We start from the raw sequence: 24,693 nt of genomic DNA, 5'->3' as shown, positions 1-24,693 counted from the left end.
GGGATCGGGGCCTGCCCAGGGCCTGGAGCCTGCCGGCTCTGGGGCCTACCCGGGGCCTGGGCCTGGTCTGCCGCTCGGGAGCCTGCCGGCTCGGGCCTGCGGGTCAGGGCCTGCCCCGGGGAGGCTGGGGGAGGGTGGGCCGGGGCTCGGCCGGGGTCAGGGCGGCCCGCTCCGCCCCGCCGGCCCGGCGCCCCCTCGCGCCCCGGGCGGGCCCTGCACGTCTCGCGAGCGGCCCGGAGCGGCGGGGGAGGCGGGGCCGGGCGGCCGGGCAGGGCCGGGGCGGCGCCGAGGCCGGGCCGGAGCGGAGCCCGAGCGGAGCGGGGCGGCGGCCGGGCGGTGGGGGGTGGGGGGGGCGGGCCGGCGGAAGATGGCGAACGTGGGGCTGCAGTTCCAGGCCAGCGCCGGGGACGCGGACCCGCAGAGCCGGCCGCTGCTGGTGCTCGGGCAGCTGCACCACCTGCACCGCGTGCCCTGGAGCTACATCCGCGGGAAGCTGCAGCCCCGGGTCACCGAGGAGGTGAGCGGGCCGCGCGGCCGCCCCGAGGCCCCGCCCGGACCCCGTGGGGGCGCGAGGCCAGCCCGGGGCGGTGCGGGGGGGCCCGGGAGCCGCCCCCAGGCTCTGCCTTCGAGGGCCCGCGCGGCCCCTGCGGGGGGGGGCCGCCGGCCGCCCGCTCCCGGAAGCCCTCCCGGCGGCACCCGGGGTCGCAGCGTGTGAAGCCCGGCGGCCCCCAGCCTGGCCTTTGAAATCCGCACGGCTTAATCGCACAAGGGTGGACCGGTGCCCGCAGACACACTCGCTGAGCTGCGGCGAGAGGCCACACATCTTAATCACCGCCCGTGGGTGCCCCGGGGACGCTGCAGCCGCGGCCTGTCGGCCGGCCAGCGAGCGCATGCAGGGCCCGGCTGCCGGTGTTCGGGCTGGTGAAGTCCCGCGTCTGTGTCTCCTCTCTCCCCTTCCCGTCCAGCTCTGGCAGGCTGCTCTAAGCACGCTCAACCCCAACCCCACGGACAGCTGTCCCCTGTACCTGAACTGTGCCACCGTGGCCGCCCTGCCCTCCAGGGTCAGCCGGCACAACAGCCCCTCGGCTGCCCACTTCGTCACCCGACTGGTGCGCACCTGCCTGCCACCTGGAACCCAGCGGTGCATTCTGGTGAGTGCCCGGGGCCGCCCTCGCATCGTGGGGAGCGTGTGTCCCCGTCGCTCAGCCCCGGTGCCGGCACAGCACCCTGGCTCATGGGACCTCCGAGTAGACGTGCTGCCACAACCCATGACATCATAAGCCCTGCTTACAGATAGGGAAACTGAGGTCGAGGGACCAGGCCATTTTCCCCAGGTCAGTCTTGGTGGTAGATCTGAGACCCAGACCCAGATATCCTGAGCCCGTGCCCCTCCACATCCTGCTTTCCCGTCTTGGAGGCCGTCTGCACCAGGTAGCACACGTTTTCTTTCTCCCGCCGTGAGAGGTGGCTCCGGGAACGTCCCCGTGTGGGCTCTGTTGGGGCCCTAGCTCTTCCCTGGGTGTGGCTCCCGCGGGGCTGCCCCTGCTCAGGGCTCTGCCCCTCTGTGCTGCAGATGGTCTGCGAGCGGTCCGATGCCTTCGCCTCTGCCTGCGCCCTGGCCCGGGCCTTCCCGCTCTTCACTCACCGCTCCGGGGCTGCGCGGCGCACGGAGAAGAAGACGGTGACGGTGGAGTTTTTCCTGGTGGGACAAGACAACGGGCCTGTGGAGGTGTCCACTTTGCAAGTGGGTGTCCAGATGTTCGCCCCGTGTCCCCGGCCAGCATGCGCTGCAGCCGCTGGAAGGGGGGGTGGGCAGCAGTCTCTGTGCCTTCCCGACCCAGGTAGCCGGCCCCTCCCTCGGGGTGGGACTCCTTGTCAGGATTCAGGTGGTCTTTACTGGGCACGGACCCAGTGCCGGGCCCTCTCCTGTTTTAGCCTGACCATCCTCTCCGCGCGTGTGTCCGTTCCCCTTTGTGGTGCACTTTTACGTGTTGTTTCGTTGGATCTTCAGAATAATCCTTTGAGGCCAGCAAGGCTGGGAGGGACTCCAGGCTAGGAGTCCTGGTCTGGGCTGAGTGTGCAAGTGTCCCAGACCCCATGGCCATGGCCTCACCCTCTCCACCCCCACCCAGACCCGGGCTGTCCTTCCTACCCCGCCCCCCCCCCGCTGTCCCACGCCGGCACCCCTCACCTCCTCCACCTGGATTCTTCGCTCTGGAAGCAGAGCACATGCTTCCGGCCCTACCATCGTGCAACGGCTCCTCTCCTGGCATTGATCTCCAGACTTTGAAAAAACACGGTCTAATTGCTTTGCCTTTCTTAACTCTCTTTCTCCCTCAGCCCACCAAAACCGAGTTTCCGCCCCGCATCCTGACATTGTTTTTTAGGGCCTTGTCTGCTGGATTTGACTACTTGTCATCCCTCTGGAAGGGTCTGCCCGGCCCAGAGTCCTGCGTCCTTCCCTTGGCCCTCCAGCCTGCCGCCTCTCCATCCCCGTCCCTAGTGCTCCCACACTCCACCCTCGTTTTGTCTTCTCTGCGTTCTCGGAACGCCTGTGGGCTCCATCCCACCGACGGGCACTGATGACCATTGTCCCCTCTAGCTGCAGAGCTTTCTTGCTGAGTTCCAGACCTGAGCACACGCGGGACTGCCCCCCCCCCCCCGCGCTCTCCAAGCCCTTCTCTTCCCTTCCCGCTGACCCCGGTGGACTTTCTGTCCTCCTCAGCTTCCCTCCCCAGCTTCTTCTGCTCCAGGCCTGAGCGGTCTCAGTCTGCCATCGGCCCGCGTCAGGCCCTCTGCCCACCGAGTGCCGTCCACACGGACGTGACACATCTCGGCTTGGCTTCTGTGCCCTGCCCTGGGGCGGGAGCCTTGGGAGGGCAGGGACCTGGTCTCTGGTGTAGTGCGGGCCCAGGATGTGATGAGGGCCAGTGGGTGGGTGAGTCTCCTCGACCCTCACATCCAGCGTGTCCTACTCTGCCACTGCCATTGCCTTGCGGAACTCCCCACTGCGTCCCGCGGCTCTCCTGGGCCACTGGGGCAGCCCCCTCACTGCTCTTGCCTCCAGATGCCTCCCCTCCACCTTCCTTCCCACCGCTGCTCGCAGCCCACAGCTCGTGTAGACAGCCCTAAGAGGTGGGACCTGTTGTGCTCCCCATCATAGGGCTGAGCAGACCGAGGCAGCTCAGGGCCATTAGGTGACTCACTGGGGCCACACCGGCAAGGGACAGAGCCAGGTCTTCACCGCTGCCGCCATCTGCCAGCCGTCTTGCCCGTCTGTCCTGGCTTGTGAGCACGGGAGCCTCAGGTACCCCGTGTGGCCTTTTCCATACTGCAGAGACCTCATCAGCCCCTCACAAGTCCTCTGCCCCCTGTGGCCTCTCACGCCCTCCTCTGCCGTGGTGGTTAATGGAGTGAGGTGTTATAATTCTCTGCTGGACAGGAGTCCCTTGGACGCCTTTGAATTCCCAGGGTCTGGTGTGGAACCTGGCACACAGTAGGTGCTCATGGAGATGTGGATGGAATGAATGAATGAACGAATGACCCATCCTGGGGGACAACAAGGCACGAGCTCTTCCCCACGGTCTCGGGGCTCTTTCCCCAGGTCATGGTGCTCTTTCCCAAGGTTTTGGGGCTCTTTCCTAAGGTCATGGGGCTCTTCCCCCAGATTGCAGGGCTCTGCAGTGATGGAGGGGCACTGGGCGCCTCCCCCGGGCTTCCCCACAGGGGCCGTGTGCCCTTTCGCCCAGCCAGGCAGTGCCGGGGCCTCTGAGCCCATGCAGGGCTGCGAGGTGAGCGCCCGGCCCCCTTAGAGACGAGTCTTAGGGCCCTGGTGCGCTTCCCAGACAGTGGCCACACGCTGGGTCAGAGACGAGGGGTGGATGGGCTCCGTGACGCCCACACACAGGGACCGTCGACGTCCCAGAGGAGAGCCCACTGTCAGGCGGCAGGGACCACGCCATCCCATTTCATATCTGAACTGTCAAGTCCTGCATCTCTGCCTTTGAGGCTCGGGGCTTTAATTACCTTGGGAGGGCAGAAGCCCTCCGAGCTCATCAGCAGGGCCTGGGAGGCAGCCGGGCTGGTGCACTGGACCCGGGGCCGGCCCTCGCTGACCCTGGGGAGCCAGGACGGCAACGATGAGCTCCCCGCTGTTTGCACCCCCCCCCCCCCCGTGCGGCTTTGCTCTTTCAGTCCTGCCTCTTCCCTGCGCGCCGGGAGGGGTGGCTGGACACCGCGCGGCGGACGCTTGGCAGGGGGTGGGCACCGGGGCAGGGCAGGGGACAACGATAGCAGGAGGAGGCAGGCATGAAGGAGAAGGCAGAGACCTTCCAGGATCAGCGCCGAAGCGAATGTGGGACACACGTTCTTTCCAGAAAGTAGGGGTGGGGCCGTAGAGGGCGGCCAGTATAGGGCCTAGGGCGGCCCCCATGTTGGAGCACAGACGCCCGTCTCGAGGGCCTCCCTGGTGCCAGGTCGAGTGCGGGTACGGGGCTGGGTCTCTGCTCCCTTCTGGGCTCTGGGCTGCTGCACGAGGCAGGGTATGTGCGCTCTTCCCTCCACACCCTGTGCCCAGAGCCGTGTGGCATCGAGTGGCCGGGAACACAAAGGCGGGGAGTCTGTGATGCGCTTCCATGGGGCTCACGTCAGGAAAATGCCACCCCCCTGGCTGGAGGGCCACAAGGGGGCCAGCGGGCCGGGGACGCAGGACGAAGAGCACATGCCCTCCTTTGGGAGGGTCCAGAGAAGCGTCTGGAGGGCACAGCCTTTAAGAAGGACCACAGAGGAGGACTGGGATCCCGACAAGAGGAGGAGGGAGGACGTATGGGTCGGCTGTGGCAGCCACAGGCAAACCCCGCGGGCGCACCGGCTCCAGCATCAGGCGTCCCTCCCGGGTCGGTTCCGGGGCTGAGATCGGGCCGGCTGTGCTGAGGACTCCCTCCCCGGTTTGCGTTTGCGGGCGGTGGCTTTCTGGCTGTGCCCTCCCTCCCCCTTCCTCTGAGGACGCTCATCCCATCGTGGACCCCACCCTCCTGACCTCACAGAACCTGAGCCTCTCGAAGCCTCCTGCAGCCATCACATGGGAGAGGGCTTCAGAGGAGTTTCAGGGCGAGGCAGACATTCCCCTCATAGCAAAGGACAGCACTTCCCCCGAGAGAGGATGTGGGACTGGCAGGTGCCCGAAGTAGGAATGCCCAGCGCGCACTCAGGGCCAGGCAGCGGGCCACCTGCCCCCAGGGCGAGGGGAGTGAGCAGCAGAAGAGGCCTGGGAAGGAAGGCGGGCCTCACGGACAGCGGCTGGAGGCGCCAGGCTGAAGGGTTCTGGTGTAACCTGGAGGCGAGGTGCAGAGCCATGTGGAACTTTCTGTGGCTGGAACGGGGGGGTCACAGACACGGGGGAGACAACAGCAGGTCACGTGAGTCTTATCTCCGCCTGACCTCGACACCCCGTCAGCCGCCCTGAAACCACCCCCCCACCCAGTGACATGTACTGCTACAATCCCACGGGAGCAGACCGGGAGGGACAGCCCTTCCTACTGGGTCCTAGGTCCCAGTGACAGCCTCTGGTTTCTCTCTCCCAGTGCTTAACAAATGCCACGGAAGGGGTGCGGCTGGCCGCCCGCATCGTGGACACTCCCTGCAATGAGATGAACACGGACACCTTCCTCGAGGTTCGTGGGCCCGGGGAGTCATGCCAGGACGGGACCAGGGTGGACAAATCCTTGGTAGATGCCAAGGAAGTCAGGTGATAGCCCGGGCTGGAGGCGACCTTGCCCGGGGACACCTGGGGCTGCTGCGGACGGCGTCCTGCTGTCCACCTAGCTGGGAGGGTCCCCAGGCCTCTGCGGATGGAGGGAGGACTGCGCCTTCTCCTCGAGGTCTCTCTGTGGGACCGCAGCCACGTCTGCAGGAAGTAGTCGCTGTTCGGAGGGTGAACCTTCTGTCCTGGCTTTAATCGCGCTCCCGGCCCGGCGAGCGGAGGCCCTGGCTTCTGGGCCTGCTCCTCTCGGCTCCCCCTGGCCCCGAGCCTCACCCTCGCCTTGACTTAAGCCCTCTTCATGTGTCTTCGTGTTGTTTTTTCCATGAACGTGTCCAGGAGATTAAGAAAGTTGGGAAGGATCTGGGCATCACCCCGACGATCATCCGAGACGAGCAGCTGAAGGCAAGAGGATTTGGAGGTGGGCAGGGCTGGGCCTCGTGGGCCGTGGCCTCAGGACGGGTCCCAGGCGCCGGGGGTGGCAGGGTGGCCGTGGGCCATGCCTGGGTGTTCTCCAGCTTCCCATGGAAGGAGCCAGCTTTTGTCCGACCCCAAGGCCAGACCTCGGGAAGCAGACCATCCTGGGGGAGAAAGGAGCGCTGATTCAGATTCTGGAAGCTGCGGTGTCCAAGTCCTTCCCCGGCCCACTCTCTGTCCACGAGGGCTGCCATCCTGGTTGCCTGGGCCAGCTCATAGGACCCTTCTGCTCCTTGCTCATGCAAGCCCACGTTCACATCAGGGCCTCGTATCGCGGCTCTCTTTCTCTGGAGTCCTTCCCTGAGATGCTCTCACAGCAGGGCCATTGTACCCTGAATGTCTTGGGTTGAATCCACCTCTTCAGAGGGCCTTTCCTGATCACCAGACCCATCTTCCCTGCCCCTCCCCCAACCCCCCGCCCCCCAGGCTCTGGAGGCATGGTGACAAGTAGGATAAGGCACTTTCAGTCTGGCTGGGGAAGAGTCACCTCATTCCTTATGTATGGCTACCAAACAAAGTACCCCAGAAGGAGGTGACAGAAGGAAACACACAGTCCGGTGGGTGGGGAATGAGGCATGGCTGGGCTGCGTCCTGGGCCCTGGGTCTCTCCCAGGCGGAGACCAGCACCTTGACCGGGTCTGCTGTCATCTGGAGGCTCAACTGGGGCCGGTGATGTGGTCCCAGCCAGTCTCTCTTGTGGTGCTGTCACCAGGCCTGGGGGCCTTGTTGGCTGTTCCTGATCCCCTCAAAGCAAGCTTTCTGGGTGAGGGAAAGTGAGCAAGCAAGAAGGAGGCAAGGTCTTTTTGGCAACCTAGTCTCAGAAGTGGTGTCTCATCACTTACGCCATATCCAGAAGCAAGGCGCAAGGCTCCATCCGTGCTGAGAGGGGACCCCGGGGGCAGGGATCGGTGGGGGCGATCCTCGAGGGGCCTGCCGCACAACCAACACAAACCAACAAGTGGAGGGAGAGGTTACGAACGTCAGGGAATCTTCACGAGGAGATGGCGTTTACAGCGGGTTTTGCAGGATTACATGAGCGTTTGTCGGGCGGCCATCATCTGCTCTCATCCTGACGTTAATGATCGTTCAGTGCGCTTCCTGGGGGACCCTGAGGCCTGGTCTCTGCCCACAAGAGGCTTTCTTGAGAAGACGGGGCACGTACACCCCGCAGTGAGGCAGTGGTGGGAGGGGGCTCAGAGGGGGTGGTGCGGCGCCGAGCGCACAGAGGGCTCAGGGAGGGGGGAGCGAGCGTGGGCTGGAGTGGCCTTGAAGCATTATCCAAAAATCATTTCATTCTGCAGTCCTGTTCATTTCTTTCTGGGAATGATACAGTTTCTTTCTTTTTTTTTTTTTCCTCAGCGGGTTTTCTTGCCTAACGATACTTCACACAGAATTCGTTTGCAGTCCCAGAGCATTGGAACTAATTTGCATTCCCCGATCCCACGCTGGCCAGGGGGCAGGAGAGGGGGCAGGGAGCTCGGGCGGGGACTGTACACGCTCCAGGAGAAGTAGTCACACGCCAGCAGATATTTCTGGGGGGGGAGCTGTTGTTTTTGGGGGGGCCGCTGGGAGTTGTCTGCTCAGTTCAACCTGAGCCCAGCTGACCCTCTCCCTGTGCTTTCTGCAGGAATCTATGGTGTTGGCAAAGCTGCTGTCCACCCCCCCGCGCTGGCCGTCCTCAGCCACACCCCAGAAGGAGCCACGCAGACCATTGCCTGGGTGGGCAAAGGGATCGTCTATGACACCGGGGGGCTCAGCATCAAAGGGAAGGTGAGCTGCGGGTGCCAGGGCTTGGGCAGGGCCCCTGGGTGGGGAAGGCTCTCGGTGGCCTCGTCAGCTCTCAGAGGCGCCAGCGGAAGACAGCGAGCAAGGTTTCTGGGGCCTTGGCGTACATCTCCGAAAGGGGCTCGGAAGAGTCGGCGGGGCCGGTTCCTCGCCAGCAGGGGCCATAGTATCTCGTCTGCGCTCCGAACAGGGATCTGGAAACTAAAAGTCTGGACAGGATCCAGAGAAAATCAGAAGAAATGATTAAAAGGCTGGAAAACGAGCCCAAGGAGGCACGGTTCGAGGAATCTTGATTCTGTCTGAAGAAAAGGTGTGGGGTGGCGTCCCCATGACCATCAGGGTTTCCGCAGACAGAATGCTTCGTGCAAGTCTGCACGAGCCCACTCGGAGAACAGGTCCCCGGTGAAGGCCACGGGGCTTTGGCCCCACAAGTAAGCCACCTGCTGGTGTTCCCGTGAGGCCTGGTGGCAGAAGTCTCTCCTACCGGGGGCCCTTATGCAGGGGCATCTTAGGAGGCTGGGCCACAAAGGGCTCCGCTCTGCCTCTGAGCTGCCTGCCTGCCTCCTCCACCCCTAGCCCGTCCGGGCCTGCTGTGTGCTGGGGGCCGGGAGGGCCCCGGGAAGAGGAGGACAGTCTTCATCTGCTCATGTCACACACTTGGGTTGAGCAACACTGGGCACCGGGCCTGGACTGGGCTCTGCAGCGCCAAGACCGAGAAGGGCTGGGAAGGAGCGGCCGTGTGAAATCTGGGCCCCAGGAAACCAGGAAGAGGGGAGCCAACCTTTGCAGAGAGAAAGCTCTGGAAGACAGAGGACAGGCTAAGCTCATGCAGAGTAGTCGTGGAGAGCTGGCAGTTGGTGCGGTGCCCAAATGTGTCCTGTTGGCCCAAGGGCTGGTCTATAATTTGAATTAGTTACCGACATGTAAAAAACGGGAAGAATTCTCACAGAAGATGGGCTATCTGACCTTTTGTAAACTGAGGCCATCCGGTGGTGTGGGCCGTCCACCTCTGCCTGGAGGCCTCCCGCTGGAGCCAAGAGGCACTTTCTGACCTGGCCCTGGTATCGGTCGCTATTTCGGGGAGATTGTCCACTACCATTTGCGCCGCTAGCCTGTCTGGTCCATTTGGTACCTAGAGTGGATGGTCTGTTTGTTTGGTTTTTTTTAACATCCCTCCTCCCATAAACAGCAGGATTTTTAGGCCTGATCAGGAAATGATTCAATAGTAAAGGTTAAAAACAAACACCAATAGTGAATTCACCTTTATTGAATTCCGTACATATTATCATGCCAGGGAGAAAAGGGAAATAAATATTACAGGGGCACCTGACCAGTCCTGTTGGTGGAGTCCATGACTCTTGATCTCGGGGTTTTGAGTTCGAGCCCCATGTTGAGTGCAGAGATGACTTAAAGATAAAATCCTTAAATAAGTAAGTAAATAAATATTTAAATATTATAGTACACATAAAACAGGAATAGATCAACACTTTCAAATCACATTCATGTTATTTTTTTTGGATGGAAAGAACTTCTGCCTCCCTCTTGGTCTCTTGTGGTCAAGGGCATAGGTTTCAGCTTCTGTTTGAAAGCCCTGGCTTCCACAGATTTGTCAGTGACTTCCTCAGAATTGGTCTTTCGCACCTCTCTACGTGTACGACACAGACAGAGCTTGGTCGGTCTACCTGCACTCATGCTTGATCCGAAAACACTATTAATGTGAATTAGGACATTGCCATCGCATGAAGCGACCTGTACAGGGTACCCAGGAAAAGTCCTTCATGTAAGGATCACTTGGAAGAGACAGCCCCAAACCCTGTTGCCCAAGGAGCTCCAGAAATCGTGATGCTGTCCATGCGTTCCGTTTCTAGCGGCCTTCACATGTCCGTGGAGTAAAAATGTGTTAACCAGGAGTCCAGGGGCTCCCATACTGGAGGGAGGCCGGGAGGCCCCAGCTCCCTGCACCCGTGGGTTTGCTCGGAGTCACTGTCGGAGGCAGGACGGCTGTGTAGACTGGGAGTGTAGATGCCGGCCTGCCCCGCTGTCGGCTGGGAGGCACACCACGTAGCCCCCGCCTGTCCGGCCAGCCCTGTACCTGGCAGAGGATAAGCAGTGAGAATAGTTGGGTTTGAACCTCTTGTCTATATGATCAGAACTCACTTAGATTTTTCGGGAGAACTATTTCACCCCTGATGACAACAGGCCAACTGACTTTTAGCAGAGGAATTACTGTTTTCAGACCCCACAGCCAGTGCGTCCCTCTGGCTGCGCCTGGTACTGGCCAGTCCTCTCTCACCCACCATGCCGGCTCTTGTCCCTGAGGCAGCAGAGCACTGGTGGGTAGGAGTCCCAGCTCCTTCCTTCTGCGAGCAGATAGATGCTGGCTTGCTGGAGGGCCAGAGTGAGAAGCAGGGGCTCCTGAGAATGAGTCCTTTTGCTGGGGACACCAGACCATTCGGTCTCCAAAGACTTCAAAGGCAAATCAAGATCAGTGGGAATGCAGGTCTCAAATGTGTTAAGTGTCAGGACCCCCTTTCTTTCTTAACAAGCACTGACCCCAAGGGGATTTTTTTTTTTTTTAATCAGAGTGATGTTTACCCTACTAGAAATGAAGACTGGGAAAGATACTTAATAATCTATTTTAAAATAACAATGCAAATCCTTTGCATGTTCATGTAAATAATATAACTTTATGAAAACAACTGTGGTTTCACGTCTTGCTGATCTCTCCCTGTCGACCTCGATAGAAGACAACCGAGATCCTGTGTCTGCCTCTGCACGGCGTCTCTTGTGATGTGTTTTCTGAGTTGAAACACAAAAAGAAAATCTGCTCTCACTCACTTTGTAGCTAGAAAAGGCAGAAAGAGTTTAGTGCCCTTTAGACGTAACTATGGACATTCTTCTTTGCTATTACACCAAAACTCGACAAGCGGGAGTCTCTGAAGGGCGAGGGACGGTGTGGGATCAGAAACCATGGCAGTGACCCTTTGCACCCTGTTACTTAGTAACTACCGTCCACCTTGAACCATGACAGCGTGATTGCGTAATACCATGCATGGGTGACCCGAAAGACCTCGTTCATGGAGTTACTCAGGCCTCCAAATTGTGGCCCAACACAGGGTAATTTTAAAAGTCACAGTTGGAACCACTATCCGTTTACTTTTAAAAATCACTGAGTTTTCTGTTTTTCAAATGTTTTTCAAAATGGTGATTCTCTTGCTTGAAATCTCGAATTTTCCCTCCGGCACCAAGTATTGTCTGCTATTCTCCTAGAAATGAAAGGTTCGCTTTGCTCTTTTTTTTTTTTTTTTTTTTACTTTTTAAAGATTTTATTTACTTATTCAAGCGAGAGAGAACGCATGAGAGAAGGCACGAGCAGGGTGGGGGGAGAAGGAGAAGCAGGGTCCCCGCTGGGCAGGGAGTCCGATGCGGGACTTGAAACGAGGGCCCCAGGATCATGACCTGAGCTGAAGGCAGGCAGGTCACTGACTGAGCCACCCAGGCACCCCTTAGCTTTGCTGTTTAAGAAAATGTCCGTGGGACACCTGAGTCCGAATAACCCGTCCCATGTCAGTTGTGCTTTGAATCGAAACTGTGTTCTGGAGCCCAGAGCCCAGCTGAGCGGAGCCCCGGCAACTGTCCCCAGCTTCCACTCGGAGCGCCCGGCCGGGGGACAGCGGGGGCGCTCTGCGCGCTCCGTCCGGTCTGTCATAGGGAATCTTGCAAACCGCGGCGCTCCGAGGTTGAGCTTTGGGAAAACCTGCCCTTGCAGCCCTTCGGCGAGGAGGCCCGAGCCGCGTGGGCTGTGCTCGCTTTCCCTGGAGGTCAGCGGCGAGTCCAGGGTCCGTCCCTGCCGCGGCTGCGACCCGCTGTCGCTCTGTTGCATCGTGGGAGTGTCAGCCCCGCTACCCAGGCAGGGGACCTCCTTGTGTGACTCCGGAAATCATCTCTTTCGTAAAAATCAGAGCAACACGGCAAAGCTCGTGCAGTCATTGAGTTACACCTGCCGCCTGGCGTTTGTTCCGGCCCCGGCGGCAGCGAGACACAGTTGCCGTGACCGACTCAAGCTCTTCCGCAGGGGCCGTTCGCGACTGGTTTGATTTCCAGATCTGAGGCCCTGTTTTCCCCATTTAAACAATCCTGCGCTTTCTCGCCCATTAGGTCAAAGAGACAGCTTATTTTCGATAGTGCTAGCTGGGTCGTTTTCACTCAGCTTAATTATGAAAGCAGCTCGGTTTATGTCTAAAAATACTTTCCATTAAAACTCGAGGCTTGTGTCATCCGATAAGGGTTCGAAAAAAGTCACTCTGTCCATTTCAAGCCCAAATCCTACATCTGATGACCTGTTGTTAATTTAGAGTATGAACTTGTCAATTAGAGCTGGGAACCTATAAAATGTAAAAATGCATAACCACTCTCAACCCGTTTGTAGAAAATCGCAGCTCCCTCTGCGGCGGGAGGGGACCCTGGGCGCTCACAGCCCTCGTTAGACACCAACAGAGCGCGCGGTGGGGTGGCATCGGACGTGACTGTGACATTGGGGAAGAGTTCACACCAACCTGAGCGTGTTGTGACATTGGGGAAGAGTTCACACCAACCTGAGCGGGTTGTGACATTGGGGAAGAGTTCACATGAACCTGAGCGGATTGTTTGAGATGGTGACGTCAAGCATCAGAGAGAGCCGCGGCCGAAAGTGTCACCGAGGCCAGGCGGTGACCACGGCAGGGTGGTCTGCTGTAGAAAGGTGGCCTTGGTGGTGGCAGGAAGGAGGGAGGGGCGTGCACGGAGGAGTCTCCATGGCTCCTGTCAGGGTGAGGGTCCGAGCGTCCTTGTCGGCCGAGGGCTGAGGAATGGGAACCAGGGAAATGGGAAGGCGGACACCACGGAGAGGAGGAGCCAGGCCACAGCCCACGTGGCAGCTCTGGGCAGCTCCCCAGGTCCCCTTCCCTCCCACCTCCGGCTCATTAGGTAGCCCCCCAGAGCCCTGCTCCGGCAGAAAGAGCCCAGCGCCTTTGGCCCTTCTGTCCCACTGCTTCTGGAGACCAGCCACTCGACCAGTGGGAGTTTCTTGGGTTCTGTGGGTCACACAGGTCTGGGGGAGCCACCCCTGGGGGCCGGGCAGGGGCGGGGCACTGTGGCCGGCGGGGCCGACACCTGCTCACGCTCACTTTGTTTCCCCTCCGTGCCCCCCCAGACCACCATGCCGGGGATGAAGAGGGACTGCGGAGGCGCCGCGGCCATCCTGGGGGCCTTCAGAGCTGCCATCAAGCAGGTGAGTGCAGCCCTGCCCCCCTGCTGTGAGCTGTCCCTTCTCCCCCAGGTCCCGACCCCGGTGTCCTGAGTCCCCACAGCTCCATGCCTCTCCCCTCCTCTCACTGCCACGTTGCGCGCCCCTGGGCTCCCAGAGCTTCCTGCCTTCTGCCAGGGCTGCTCGTCCTGTCACCTCTGCCTGGGGGCGTCACCTCTCCTGGGACTGTCACCCTTCTGAGGGTATCCTCTCCTGGGATTGTCACGTCCCAAGACTGTCACCTCCCGAGGAGTGTCACCTCTCCCTGGGGTGTCACCTCCCATGAGGCTGTCCCCTCTGCCTGGATACATGGCCTCTACCTGAGTGTGTCTGGCCATGCGGGTCACTCAGGCTCTGGCTGTATCAGGCCCCCCCATGAGTGCTTGTTCTGTGAAGAAATCTGACTAAAACCATATGGCAGAGCACGACCACCATGCTGGGCCCTGGACCCCGCTCACGAGCACAGGCCTTCCTGGGTCCCTTTCCTAGTAGTCTTCCTTTGCGTTACCATGACCCCTGAGCAGAGGTTATCTATGGGCCACGTGGTGGGACTGCTGTATGTGCCAGCGGGACCCGGGGCCACCGTCTCCGTGCTCTGCACACCCGCAGTCCGGGGTCCGTCACAGTCTGGGGGCAGGGGCTGTCCTCTAACGTACTGCAGGGCAGGGGCCCCTGAGAATCACTACATTTGTATCTTTGGAGTAAATACTCAGTGTGCACTTGCTGGGTTGTCAGGTAGCTCTATTCTCAACTTTCTGAAGAACCTCCACACTGTTTTCCAGAGCGGCCCCACCAGCTTGCATTCCCACCAACAGTGTAGGAGGTTCCCCTTTCTCTACCTCCTCGCCAGCATCTGTCCCTTCCTGACTTGTTAATTTTAGCCATTCTGACTGGTGTGAGGTGGGATCTCACTGTGGTTTTGATTTGTATTTCCGTGATGCTGAGTGATGTGGAGCAGTTTTCCATGTGTCTATTGGCCATCTGGATGTCTTCTTGGGAGAAATGTCTGTTCATGTCCTCTGCCTATTTCTTGATTGGATTATCTGTTCTTTGGGTGTTGAGTTTGATAAGTCCATTATAGATTTTGGATACTAGCCCTTTATCAGATAAGACATTTACAAGTATCTTCTCTCATTCTGTCCATTGTCTTTTGGTTTTATCTACAATTTCCTTTGCTGTGCAAAAGTTTTTTATCTTAATGAAGTCCCAATAGTTCATTTTTTAAAAAGATTTTATTTATTTATTTGACAGAGAGATCACAAGTAGGCAGAGAGGCAGGCCGGCGTGGGGGGCGGGGTTTGAAGCAGCTCCCCACTGAGCAGAGAGCCCAATGTGGGGCTTGATCCCAGGACCCTGAGATCATGACCCGAGCCGAAGGCAGAGGCTCAACCCACCGAGCCACGCAGGCGCCCCCCAGCAGTTCATTTTTGCTTTTGTTTCTCTTGCCTTTAGAGACATGTCTAGCAAGAAGTTGCTGTGGCCAAGGTCAAAGAGGTTGCTGTCTTTGTTTTCCTCTAGGATTTTGATGGATTCCTGTCTCACATTGAGGTCTTTCACCCATTTTGAGTCTATTTTTATGGATGGTGTAAGAAAATGGTCCAGTTTCATTCTTCTGCTTATGACTGTCCAATTTTCCCAACATCATTTGTTGAAGAGGCTGTCTTTTTCCCATTGGATAATCTTTCCTGCTTTGTCGAAGATTAGCTGGCCATAGAGTTGAGGGTCCATTTCTGGGGTCTCTATTCCATTGATCTGTGTGTCTGTTTTTGTGCCAGTACCATACTGTCTTGATGATGACACCTTTGTGATAGAGCTTGAAGTCTGGAATTGCAAAGCCACCAGCTTTGGTTTTCTTTTTGAACATTCCTCTGGCTATTTGGGTTTTTTTCTGGTTCCCTACAAATTTTAGGACTATTTGTCCCATCCCTGTGAAAAAGTTGATGGCATTTTGATAGGGATTATATTGAATGTGTAGATTGCTCTGGGTAGCATAGACATTTTAACAATATTTGTTTTAATCTGCGAGCATGTAACGTTTTTCCATTTCTCTGTGTCTTCCTTAATCTCTTTCATGAGTGTTCCATAGTTTTCTGAGTACAGATTGCTTTCTTCTTTGGTCGGGTTTATTCCTAGGTATCTTATGGTTTTGGGGGGCAATTGCAAATGGGATCAACTCCTTAATTTCTCTTTCTTGTGTCCCATTGTTAGTGTATAAAAATACAAATGACTTCTGTGCCTTGATTTTATATCCTGCCACTTTGCTGAATTCCTGTATGAGTTCTAGCAATTTGGGGTGGAGTCTTTTGGGTTTTCCACATGGAGTATCACATCATCTGCAAAGAGGGAGGGTTTGACTTTACTTCTTTACTTACTTCCAGATGCCTTTTATTTCTTTTCGTTGTCTGATCATTGAGGCCAGGACTTCTAGTACTATGTCGAACAGCAGTGGTGAGAGTGGACATCCCTGCTATGTTCTTGACCTTAGGGGAAAAGCTCTCAGTTTTTCTCATTGAGAATATTTGCTATGGGCTTTTCATCTATGGCTTTTATGATATTGAGGTCTGTTCCTTCTATCTCTACACTGTGAAGAGTTTTGATCAAGAAAGGATGCTGTACTTTGCCAAATGCTTTTTCTGCATCTGTTGAGAGGTTCATATGGTTCTTGTCCTTTCTTTCTTTCTTTTTTTTTTTACTAATGAATTGTTTCACGGTGATTGGGATGTTGAACCACCCTTGCAGCCCAGGAAGAAATCCCCCTTGGTCGTGGTGAATAATCCTTTCAATGTACTGTTGGATCCTATTGGTCAGTATTTTGGCGAGAATTTTTGCATCCGTGTTCATCAGGGATATTGGTCTGTAATTTTTCTTTTTGGTGGGGTCTTTGTCTGGTTTGGGGATCAAGGTCACGCTGGCCTCATAGAAAGAGTTTGGAAGTTTTCCTTCCATTCTACTGTTTGAAACAGCAGAATAGGTATTAATTAACAGAATTAACAGAATAGATATTAATTCTTATTTAAATGTTTGGTAGATTTCTCCTGGGAAGCCGTCTGGCCCTGGGCTTTTGTTTGTTGGGAGATTTTTTGATGACTGCTTCAGTCGCCTTGCTGGACATGGGTCTGTTCACATTTTCTATTTCTTCCTATTTTAGTTTTGGTAGTTTATACATTTCCAGGGATGCATCCGTTTCTTCCAGATTGCCTAATTTGTTGGCACATAGCTGCTTGTCATATGTTGTTATAGTTTTATGTCTTCAGTGTGGGTTGTGCTCTCTCCTCTTTCATTCATGATTTTGTTTATTTGGGTCCTTTCTCTAGAGGCTCCACTCTTAATTCCTAAGAATCGGCACAACTGTAAGTAGGAACCAAGCGTTGACTAAATAAGTAAGTGGGGGAGGGGAGCACTGTTTCTCCAGAGAACCTCCCCGCGCCGAGGAGGGAGACAGCAAGTCGCTGCGGGGCAGACAGCACCGTAAGTGGAGTAAGTGGCGGGTCTCTGGGCATCCTGCTGAGTGTGTGGGGGGAGCGCAGGCCCCAGGAGGCAGTGAAGCGCAAGGTCACCAAAGACAGAGGGTGGACCCCAGGAGTCGCAAATTGAGGAGACTGAGGTGATGGCCGAGTCCATGTGCCTGGACTGGACCCGATCCCCAAGTCGGTGATGACTCCGCAGTGCAGACCAGCACACAGGGCACATCAGGCATTCACCCTGGAGGGAATGGGGGTCCCAGTCAGGGGTATCCAGGGATCATTTGTACCATTTTTGCGAAATTTTCTGTGAGTTTGAAATTATTTCAACATTAGATACTTTAACGTTTTTTAAAAGGAGAGGATGTGCGATGCAGCGTTGGGCTTGCTGGGAGCAGGGGGCACCTGGTTCTGGGGCGGCCGTGACGCTCCAGGCCTCACGTACCTAAAACCTCAGCTGCCTGCAGCTTTGTGGTCCCCCTGGGGATCCCAAGACCTGTGTGGCTCGCCCTTGCACCCCAATCCCTCCAACCTGAGCTCGGAAACCCCCTGCCGAAGGCCCATAGCACCCTCTAAGCTGGCCTTCCCAAGAGGGACCCCACACCAGAACAGCAGCCCCCCCAGACCTTCGGAGTCCAAAACTGGGGGGAAGGCACCCAACAGGATCAGGTTGGGGACCGCGGTCTCTCCTCACCATCCTGCTGTCCCACCTTTATGTAGCGCTTTCCTGTGCTCTGCAAACTCCTCTCGCCTCCCAGCCCAGACCCAACTTGGCTCTTTGGGAAGGTTTCGAGGCTCCCCTCCTTCCCTGGTGAGGCCCACCTGCCTCTCTAGCTTCAGAGCCCCAGGGGTCACCCACCTGAAACATGGTTTCAAGACCACATGTTGTCACAATTCATTTAATCCCAGCCACTCTTGGGGGTACCTTGGAGCTGACGGGCTGCCCGGTGTCGTGGCCCCCGAGAAGCGAGGCGGGGTGCTTTCCCGGGCACTGGGTGTTGGGCTCAAGCTCAAAGCCATCCCTGCCCGGGGCCATGGCTCCGGCCCTTGCCGCAGGCCTGTGTGTGCCATTACCGAGGGCTCTGAACTGGTGGGGGAAGGATCACTGTTGCTGGAGGGGCCTGGCACGCCCCATGCCCAGAGGAGATGCGTCCTGGTTATGGGCTCGGGTGTGGGAGCAGAGGACAGGCAGGGACAGGGACTGGGTGTGGCACCTCTACTTCCCCTACCACGGCCACCTGGGCGAGGCCTGCTTGGGGATTTCTGGGGCAGGTTTAGGACCCATGTGGGCGGAAACCGCCTCAGCCTGTTTCATGCACGTCTCTCAATGTAGAGACGTCATGTCCGGGCATCAGAAAACTAACTTCCCACCTCAGTTTCTGTGAGGCAACTCTCCCCAGCCCCCGTGCACCTATACGTGTGTGGCTTGCTTTTGTGCGGCAGTGCCGAGCGCAGAGGGCTTGTGCAGTGAGAGACACTGGTCACCGACCATGGTTTGTAGACAAGAGGCCAGGGTGCTCAGCCAGCAGCCTGGCCCTTCTGCTGGGTGATTGGTTGAGCCAGGATTAAAGCCGGAAGCCCAGCCACACTTGTGGGCTCATTTCTGCGTTGGGTGGGCTCTGATGGAGGAGATAGAACTCCCCAGCTGGGGGCTGCCGGGACTGCTCCCCAGGGCTCTGTCTGTCCGTCTGTCCCTGAGGGTAGAAGACCTCTTCCCTCCTCCATGCACGGCCACGTGTACCTTGTTCCCTCCAGGGTTTCAAAGACAACCTCCACGCTGTGTTCTGCTTGGCTGAGAACTCTGTGGGTCCCAACGCTACGAGGCCAGACGACATCCACCTGCTGTACTCAGGAAAGTATGTCTGGCTCCCCTCACTCCCTGGCTACCCCCGGGCTGGAGCTGGCAGGGGGCCCATCTCCTTCCCAGGGCTGGGCCGGTCAGCTGGGGCGCATCCCCTGGGGAGGGCACCATCCCAGGAGTGGGGAGGGGCACCCGCATCACCGGACAGGGCGCTGGGCTCCCAGTGTAGGATCCCGCCTGCTTTTGTGGGATGAGCTCATCCCAACCTTAAGGGTGAAGGTTTTTTGTGCATCTGAAGCCCTGCCCCTCCCCCGCTCCCTGCTTGGGGCCCTTCCTGCACTTCCCCCTCAAGGTCAGCCCTTGGACTGCTTCTTAGCTATGTAAGGACATACCTAGAAGTCATCGCATCGAAGCTGGAGGAGCAGGTGGCCCAGGTCCACAGCAGGAGGGCCCGCTGGGCTCCCCGTGCGAGGGGCCTGCCCCCAGGGCGACCCAGAGAGGTGCTTCCGTTTTTACGCTTACCCAGTGCCTGGCATTGTGTGCCAAGGGCTAGCCTAGTGCAGTGTATGCTGCCCACACAACCCTGTTCTATCTTACAGACGAGGCGAGGGGCGGGGCGGCTTTCCCTGGCTCCCCCTGGAGGGCAGTGGGGTGGGATCTGCCCCCAGCCCTGGTGCTGCGCTGTCCTAGGCGATGGGCACGGCCCTGCCTCTGGGAGACTGGGGAGCCAGAGGACAGAGGGCTCTAAAGAGAGTCTCCCCAGTTCCAAAGGGACTCGCTCACAGTGCCCCAGGGAGTGCCATCCCTGAGCTGGGGTCTCTGCTGTGCCCCAGGACCGTGGAGATCAACAACACTGACGCGGAGGGCAGGCTGGTGCTGGCGGATGGCGTGTCCTACGCCTCCAAGGACCTGGGTGCGGACATCATCCTGGACATGGCCACACTGACCGGAGCTCAGGTGGGCCACTTTGACTCCCGGGGGGAGGCGGGGGGCCTACAGCAGGCAGGTGCAGTCCCCTAATTGTTAGGGCCTGGCCAAGGAGGCCGGGGATGTCATCCCGGGCCCCCAGCACGGCGCAGACAGCGTAGGGACCGTCCTCCCTGGGACGCTCACACTCCTGCTTCCTTCCTTTGCTGCTCGTGGCCTCTCCTGGCTTCTCCATCCTTGGCCTGTGCTCCATTCGGCCCCGCCTCCTGCCCAGGGCATCGCCACCGGCAAGTACCACGCCGCAGTGCTCACCAACAGCGCCGAGTGGGAGGCGGCCTGCGTGAAGGCTGGGAGGAGATGCGGGGACCTGGTGCACCCCCTGGTCTACTGCCCCGAGCTGCACTTCAGCGAGTTCACCTCGGCCGTGGCTGACATGAAGAACTCCGTGGCGGTAGGTGTGCAGGGCGCCCGAGGGACCCAAGACGTGGCAGCTGTGGGGCCCCAGATCCACACGCAGCAGGGAAGCATCCAGAGCGGGGACGTGGCTCTCTCTGGTCTCCCCCGCAACGGGTCTATTGTGTTGGGCACTGGGGGTCCCCGCTCCAAGCTGTGCTCCTTCGCCACTCCAGCATCACGCCAGGGTGAAGGCAGACCCCTTAAACCACATGCAAGGTCCTCGGGGTCCCTCTGTGCAATCTCCCAGCACTGGGGAACCCCCAACCCCCGAGGTCTCTTCTTGCAGCCACTAGGGGAGGTGGTGTCTGGAGAGTGGGTGGTCGAGGGGGCACAGGGGTGCCCACTTAGGTCCAAGCGGGAGCAGCCCCAGATGCCCCTCCCCCACGCCCCCGCTGCCGGGAGCAGAAAGGTCACCTTGTGTCCTGCTGTCCCCCCAGGACCGGGACAACAGCCCCAGCTCCTGCGCCGGCCTTTTCATCGCCTCACACATCGGCTTTGACTGGCCTGGGGTCTGGGTCCACGTGGACATCGCCGCCCCGGTGCACGCTGTGAGTCCGGGCTGCCCCGTGGTGCCTGCCTGTCCCCGCTGCCCTGACCCCGCCGCACGCCCCTCTCGCTGGCCAGGCTGCTCCCCCCCTCGTGCATCCGCGGCCGGCTCTGGCTGCTGGCGGAACTCGTCAGAAGCATTACATGTTGGGGTCACACTGCCTAAGGCCCAACCTCCACAGGTCGACCGCAAGGGGTGCCTGCACCCCCAACCTCTGGTCTCCGCCGCTCCGGAAACGGAGGGGCTGCTGGGTGTCCTTTTCCGGCCAGCCTGGCCTTGCCTGGAGGCCCAGGGCCCTCAGCAACCCCTTTCCCACCCAAGAAGACCCGGGGCTTGGGACCGGCGTGCGCAGAGCCATTGCGCCACGCTGCCCCCTGCTGAGTCCCGGGACAGGAGAGCGGGAGGGGGACCGTAGGACAAGTGGGGGAGGGACCGGGAGCCCCTGCCCGCAGAGAGGGGCTTGCTGGGGGGGGTCCGGCTCTGCCTGGCAGAGGGTTACCAGCCTGCTCTTTGCCCACAGGGGGAGCGCGCCACGGGCTTCGGCGTGGCACTCCTGCTGGCACTGTTCGGCCGGGCCTCCGAGGACCCCCTGCTGAACCTGGTGTCCCCACTCGGCTGCGAGATGGATGCCCAGGAGGGCGATGTGGAGAGGGACTCCAAGAGGCGCAGGCTCGTGTGAGGCCGGCCCCTTCCTGGCCCCCAGCACCCGGCTCTTTACCTCACTTTGCACTGATGAATTTTAAGCAGTCAGAAGAGGACACCTGAGATAGGCTTTGGTTTGTTTTTCTTTTTAGTTGTCACGGTGATAGAAGCAGCTCCTACTTCTGTCCTAGAAGACAGCTTAGGGTCTGGAGGGTTGCGGGGGGTGGGTCGGGGGCAGCCCTGGGACTTGCTGCCCTTCCAGGGACCTCCCAGCCTCCCTGCCGGCTCGCGAAGACTCTCCTCCCACAGCCCCGGGCCCTGCACCCTGGAGGCTCCAGACACTGTGGGTGCCCATGGCCTTGTCCCTGGTCCCTGGCCCCACACGCGGCCCCCGCCTGCTAGAGAGCCCAGGCCCCTGTTCCAGCCAGGGCTGCCACCACCCCCAGGAGCCCTGCCCCTTTGGAAGGGTAGCCGTGACTTGTTTCAGGGACCCAGGCTCACGGCACAAGGGGAGGCTCCGGGCCCTTAGGATACCCCGGCAGTTGAAGTAAATACGGCTGCATCAGGACACCTTGGCCTCTGTCTCCTGTCTTCCACCCGGCGGCCCGCCCGTGGCTCCAAGGCCCTGGGCATTCCCACCTCCTCGAAACCCAGCATCCAGCACTGAGAGGCCGTTGGTGACCTCGCTTTTGCCGCCGCGGAGAGTGCTGGGGCCTGGGAAGGGCTGGGGCCTGGGAAGGGCTGGGAGCGGGGGCCGGAGTCCTCGGGTCCATGGCTGCCCGCCCCGGCTGGCTTGGTCTCCTGAGGCTTCACGACGCAGGGGCTTTGTGGGGGCCTCCCGCGCTCCTGCTGTCTGCAGGGAAGGCCACCCTCCCTGCTGCGCACATCACCAGGCAAGTGCCCTACGGAGTCGGGTGTGTCTCCTCCACCCGAGATGTCCCCTGGGCATAGCCTTGGTGCCCAAGGACACAGATGCAGGAGACTCACCCTCCCTGGGTCCAGCTGTGGCCGGTGAGGCAGAGGGACTGGGGGCCAGCCTCCCCCTAGCCCCGGTGAGAGAGCAGGCAGGGCCTTTGTCCCCTCTTAGACTCCATCCCAGTGAGCCTTCGGCAACTCGGGCACCCGCCAGCAGGGAAGAAGCTGCCCATACTTCCTCTGCCGGGGACAGAGGACACAGGTTACACCCGCTAACCGCCTCACCCCTCCACAAGCGTCCCCAGACTCCCAAGTTCCTTCCCTCACTCTGGAAATCAAGGTGACTTTTGGGCCTGATCCCAAGCAAATATTTATGAGCTGCCTGCTGCGCTCAGCGCTAGCTGGGCCCGGAAAAGGCAAGGAGCAGCTCTGAGGCCCCAGCCCCGTCTGGGAAAACCACGGCCCGACACGCTAAGTGACAAGAATAGCAGTCACAAGGTGCTAGGTGGGCAGCAGGCTCCGTGAGCGGAGGGGACGCACCCTGGGGGACCGGAGGGGCCAGGAGCCTTCACGGTTCATTAGCCTGCTTAATGGCCTTGCAGTGGGCAGCTCTCTCCAGCTTCCCCAAGATGCCCTGGGGGAGGCAGAGGTCACGGAGGTGGTCTAGCTCCCTCTCCAGGCAGCTGGCACTGTCCGCTCCCCCCACCAGGGGGCTGCAGGGTGCAGGGTCAAGGAGCGGGGACGAACTGAGTCTCCCTTGTGCAGGCACAAAGGCAGCCTCAGGGCCAGGGACCCAGCTGGGGACCAGCTGCAGGCTCGAGGTCTAGCCTACACGCCTGGCGTCAGGGGGACTGTGGGGGGTGAGCCAAAGGCCTGGCTTTCCCAAGGGCCAAAGGGCTTTAGGATGGGGCGGCTGCTTCCCGGGGCTGCACTGGAGCCCCAGCAACAGGGTCAGAAGGCGGCCAGCAGTGGGGGGCAGGTGGGTACTGGCGGGTCCACTCGATCGTGGTTTCCAGGGAGCGGCCCGGTGAAGACTGCAGCTGCTCAGCTCGTGGACCCGAAGGTGTGGGTGCAGAGTGCCCAGCACCCTTGCCCACACGGAGGGCCTGCCGATGGCGGGGAGACCTGTAGGCGTTAGCACCCCCATCCCAGGAGCAGCCCCACTCCTCTGGGGGGCACAGAGAAGGAAACACTGGCCTCACAGCCCACAAAACCTCCTGCGGGTGGGTCTGGGGGTCCCCAGCGCCTGACCAGGGAAGGGGCCATGCACCTGCCTGGAGCCGAACCCATGTCGCCCTGTAGGCAGGTGGTGGCTGAGAGCCAGCCAGCTTCCCCCCGCCTTGACAGCGAGACCCTGCTGCTGCCTGTGTCAGAGACAGTAAAGCCCAACGGCGCGCTCCCAGGGCCTCGGGCACACAGGCCCTGAACTCCCCCGAGCAGGATGGTTCTTGGGAGCAGGGTGAGCAGGGGCCGGAAAGTTCTGCAGAGCACAGGGCTCAGGGCCGGTCCTTAGGGCAGGGAGAGGCTGACAGGACCCAGCCAGGAAGCCCGGGCAAGAGGAGGACTTCTCTCCATCCACTCACGCCCTGCTCCCTGCGTCCTTGGCTCGTGAAGTCCGTCTCCAGCAGGGAGAGAGCCAGGCCTTCGGGTGGCCTCGCGAACACACAGGATGTGGGCCTGGGCCTGTGAGGATCCGTGGGTCCAGGGTCCGCGCTTGGTGCAAGTGGGGGGGTCGCACCTCCCATGCGGCCTGGGTCACAAGAACCTGTCTAACCCCCAAACTCCCACACACACTTCCAGCTGTCACTTCCCCTCTATGTGCCGCCCCCCCCCCCAAATCGGGGAAATGGACTTATTTCAAAGAAGCAGTTCCAACTGGATGAAATCCTTTCTGTTCTGGAAATGCTGATCATTCCATCGTTTCGGAAAATCCCAGCCCTCCTCACGGCCTCAGTCCGAATGGGGCCGGCCGCCCTCCAGGAAGCCTCCGGGGCTGCCCCAATGGGCAATGTAGCGCCCACCCAGGATCAGCACGGCCCGATGCCCCAAGTGTGCCCCTTCTTGCCCTGAGTGGTGCCTCCCCCTGGGGCTCCCTCCCCGGCCCCCCTCTGTGGCCCCTCCTGAGGGCCCCATGTTTGCGGTCTGCCTGGCAGGGTCAACCTTGTCCCCAGTGCACACGGCCCCTAAAAGCTCTTGGAGGGGGGGGGCCCCTCCCGAGCACGTCTGGGGCCCCAGCAACCCTTCCCTGAGGACATGTTTGTGGAATTCAGATTTGCTGCGTGATTCTCTGCCCAGAACCTCTGTTCAGACGGTGTTCCCTGGTGAATTGGTGTTCAGAATTTTTGTTTATTTGTTTGTTCTTTAACAAAAGGTTGTTTTGGTTTGAGATTCAGCAAAAACACACACACGTTGCACTCGGCTTCCTCTCCGCTCGGATTTGGTAAATCAGTTGTTTTCCAGGCTGGTTCTGGGTCCTTGCCTCAAATGAGCCTCCAACAAGATAATGCATTTAAAAGCTCTTGGAAAAGTACCAGGCCCCACGCACATGTGAGGTATTGTCATCCTGCGAGCCCCGCACCCCATGCCCGGAGCCAGGCTCGGCTCCCGAGCCCACGCCTGCTCTCCCTCCTGACGGCCCCG

At 59.4% G+C, this 24,693-nt stretch overlaps 1 protein-coding gene across 1 annotated transcript; it reads left to right on the top strand.

Moving 5' to 3' along the window:
- The first annotated feature begins 332 nt into the window (after nt 1–332).
- NPEPL1 (aminopeptidase like 1) lies at nt 333–21,706 on the top strand. The gene is made up of 12 exons (XM_059134761.1): nt 333–517; nt 966–1,151; nt 1,574–1,744; nt 5,583–5,672; nt 6,098–6,179; nt 7,863–8,005; nt 13,212–13,289; nt 18,521–18,621; nt 19,400–19,523; nt 19,768–19,944; nt 20,387–20,497; nt 21,017–21,706. The coding sequence occupies exons 1-12, from the start codon at nt 368–370 to the stop codon at nt 21,173–21,175; spliced, it is 1,572 nt and encodes a 523-aa protein (XP_058990744.1). The 5' UTR covers nt 333–367; the 3' UTR covers nt 21,176–21,706.
- The last annotated feature ends 2,987 nt before the right edge of the window (nt 21,707–24,693 follow it).

Source organism: Mustela lutreola, chromosome 9 (genome assembly GCF_030435805.1).
Source record: "Mustela lutreola isolate mMusLut2 chromosome 9, mMusLut2.pri, whole genome shotgun sequence".
Taxonomy (NCBI): domain Eukaryota; kingdom Metazoa; phylum Chordata; class Mammalia; order Carnivora; family Mustelidae; genus Mustela; species Mustela lutreola.
This window is presented reverse-complemented; position numbering and strand designations above follow the sequence as displayed.

What these genes read in the sequence shown, in the direction of transcription:
- NPEPL1 (XM_059134761.1), top strand. Translation starts at nt 368, where the DNA reads ATGGCGAACGTGGGGCTGCAGTTCCAGGCCAGCGCCGGGGACGCGGAC. An exon ending in GAACCCAGCGGTGCATTCTG is followed by an intron (nt 1,152 to 1,573) that starts GTGAGTGCCCGG and finishes TCTGTGCTGCAG; the next exon opens with ATGGTCTGCGAGCGGTCCGA. An exon ending in ACACGGACACCTTCCTCGAG is followed by an intron (nt 5,673 to 6,097) that starts GTTCGTGGGCCC and finishes GAACGTGTCCAG; the next exon opens with GAGATTAAGAAAGTTGGGAA.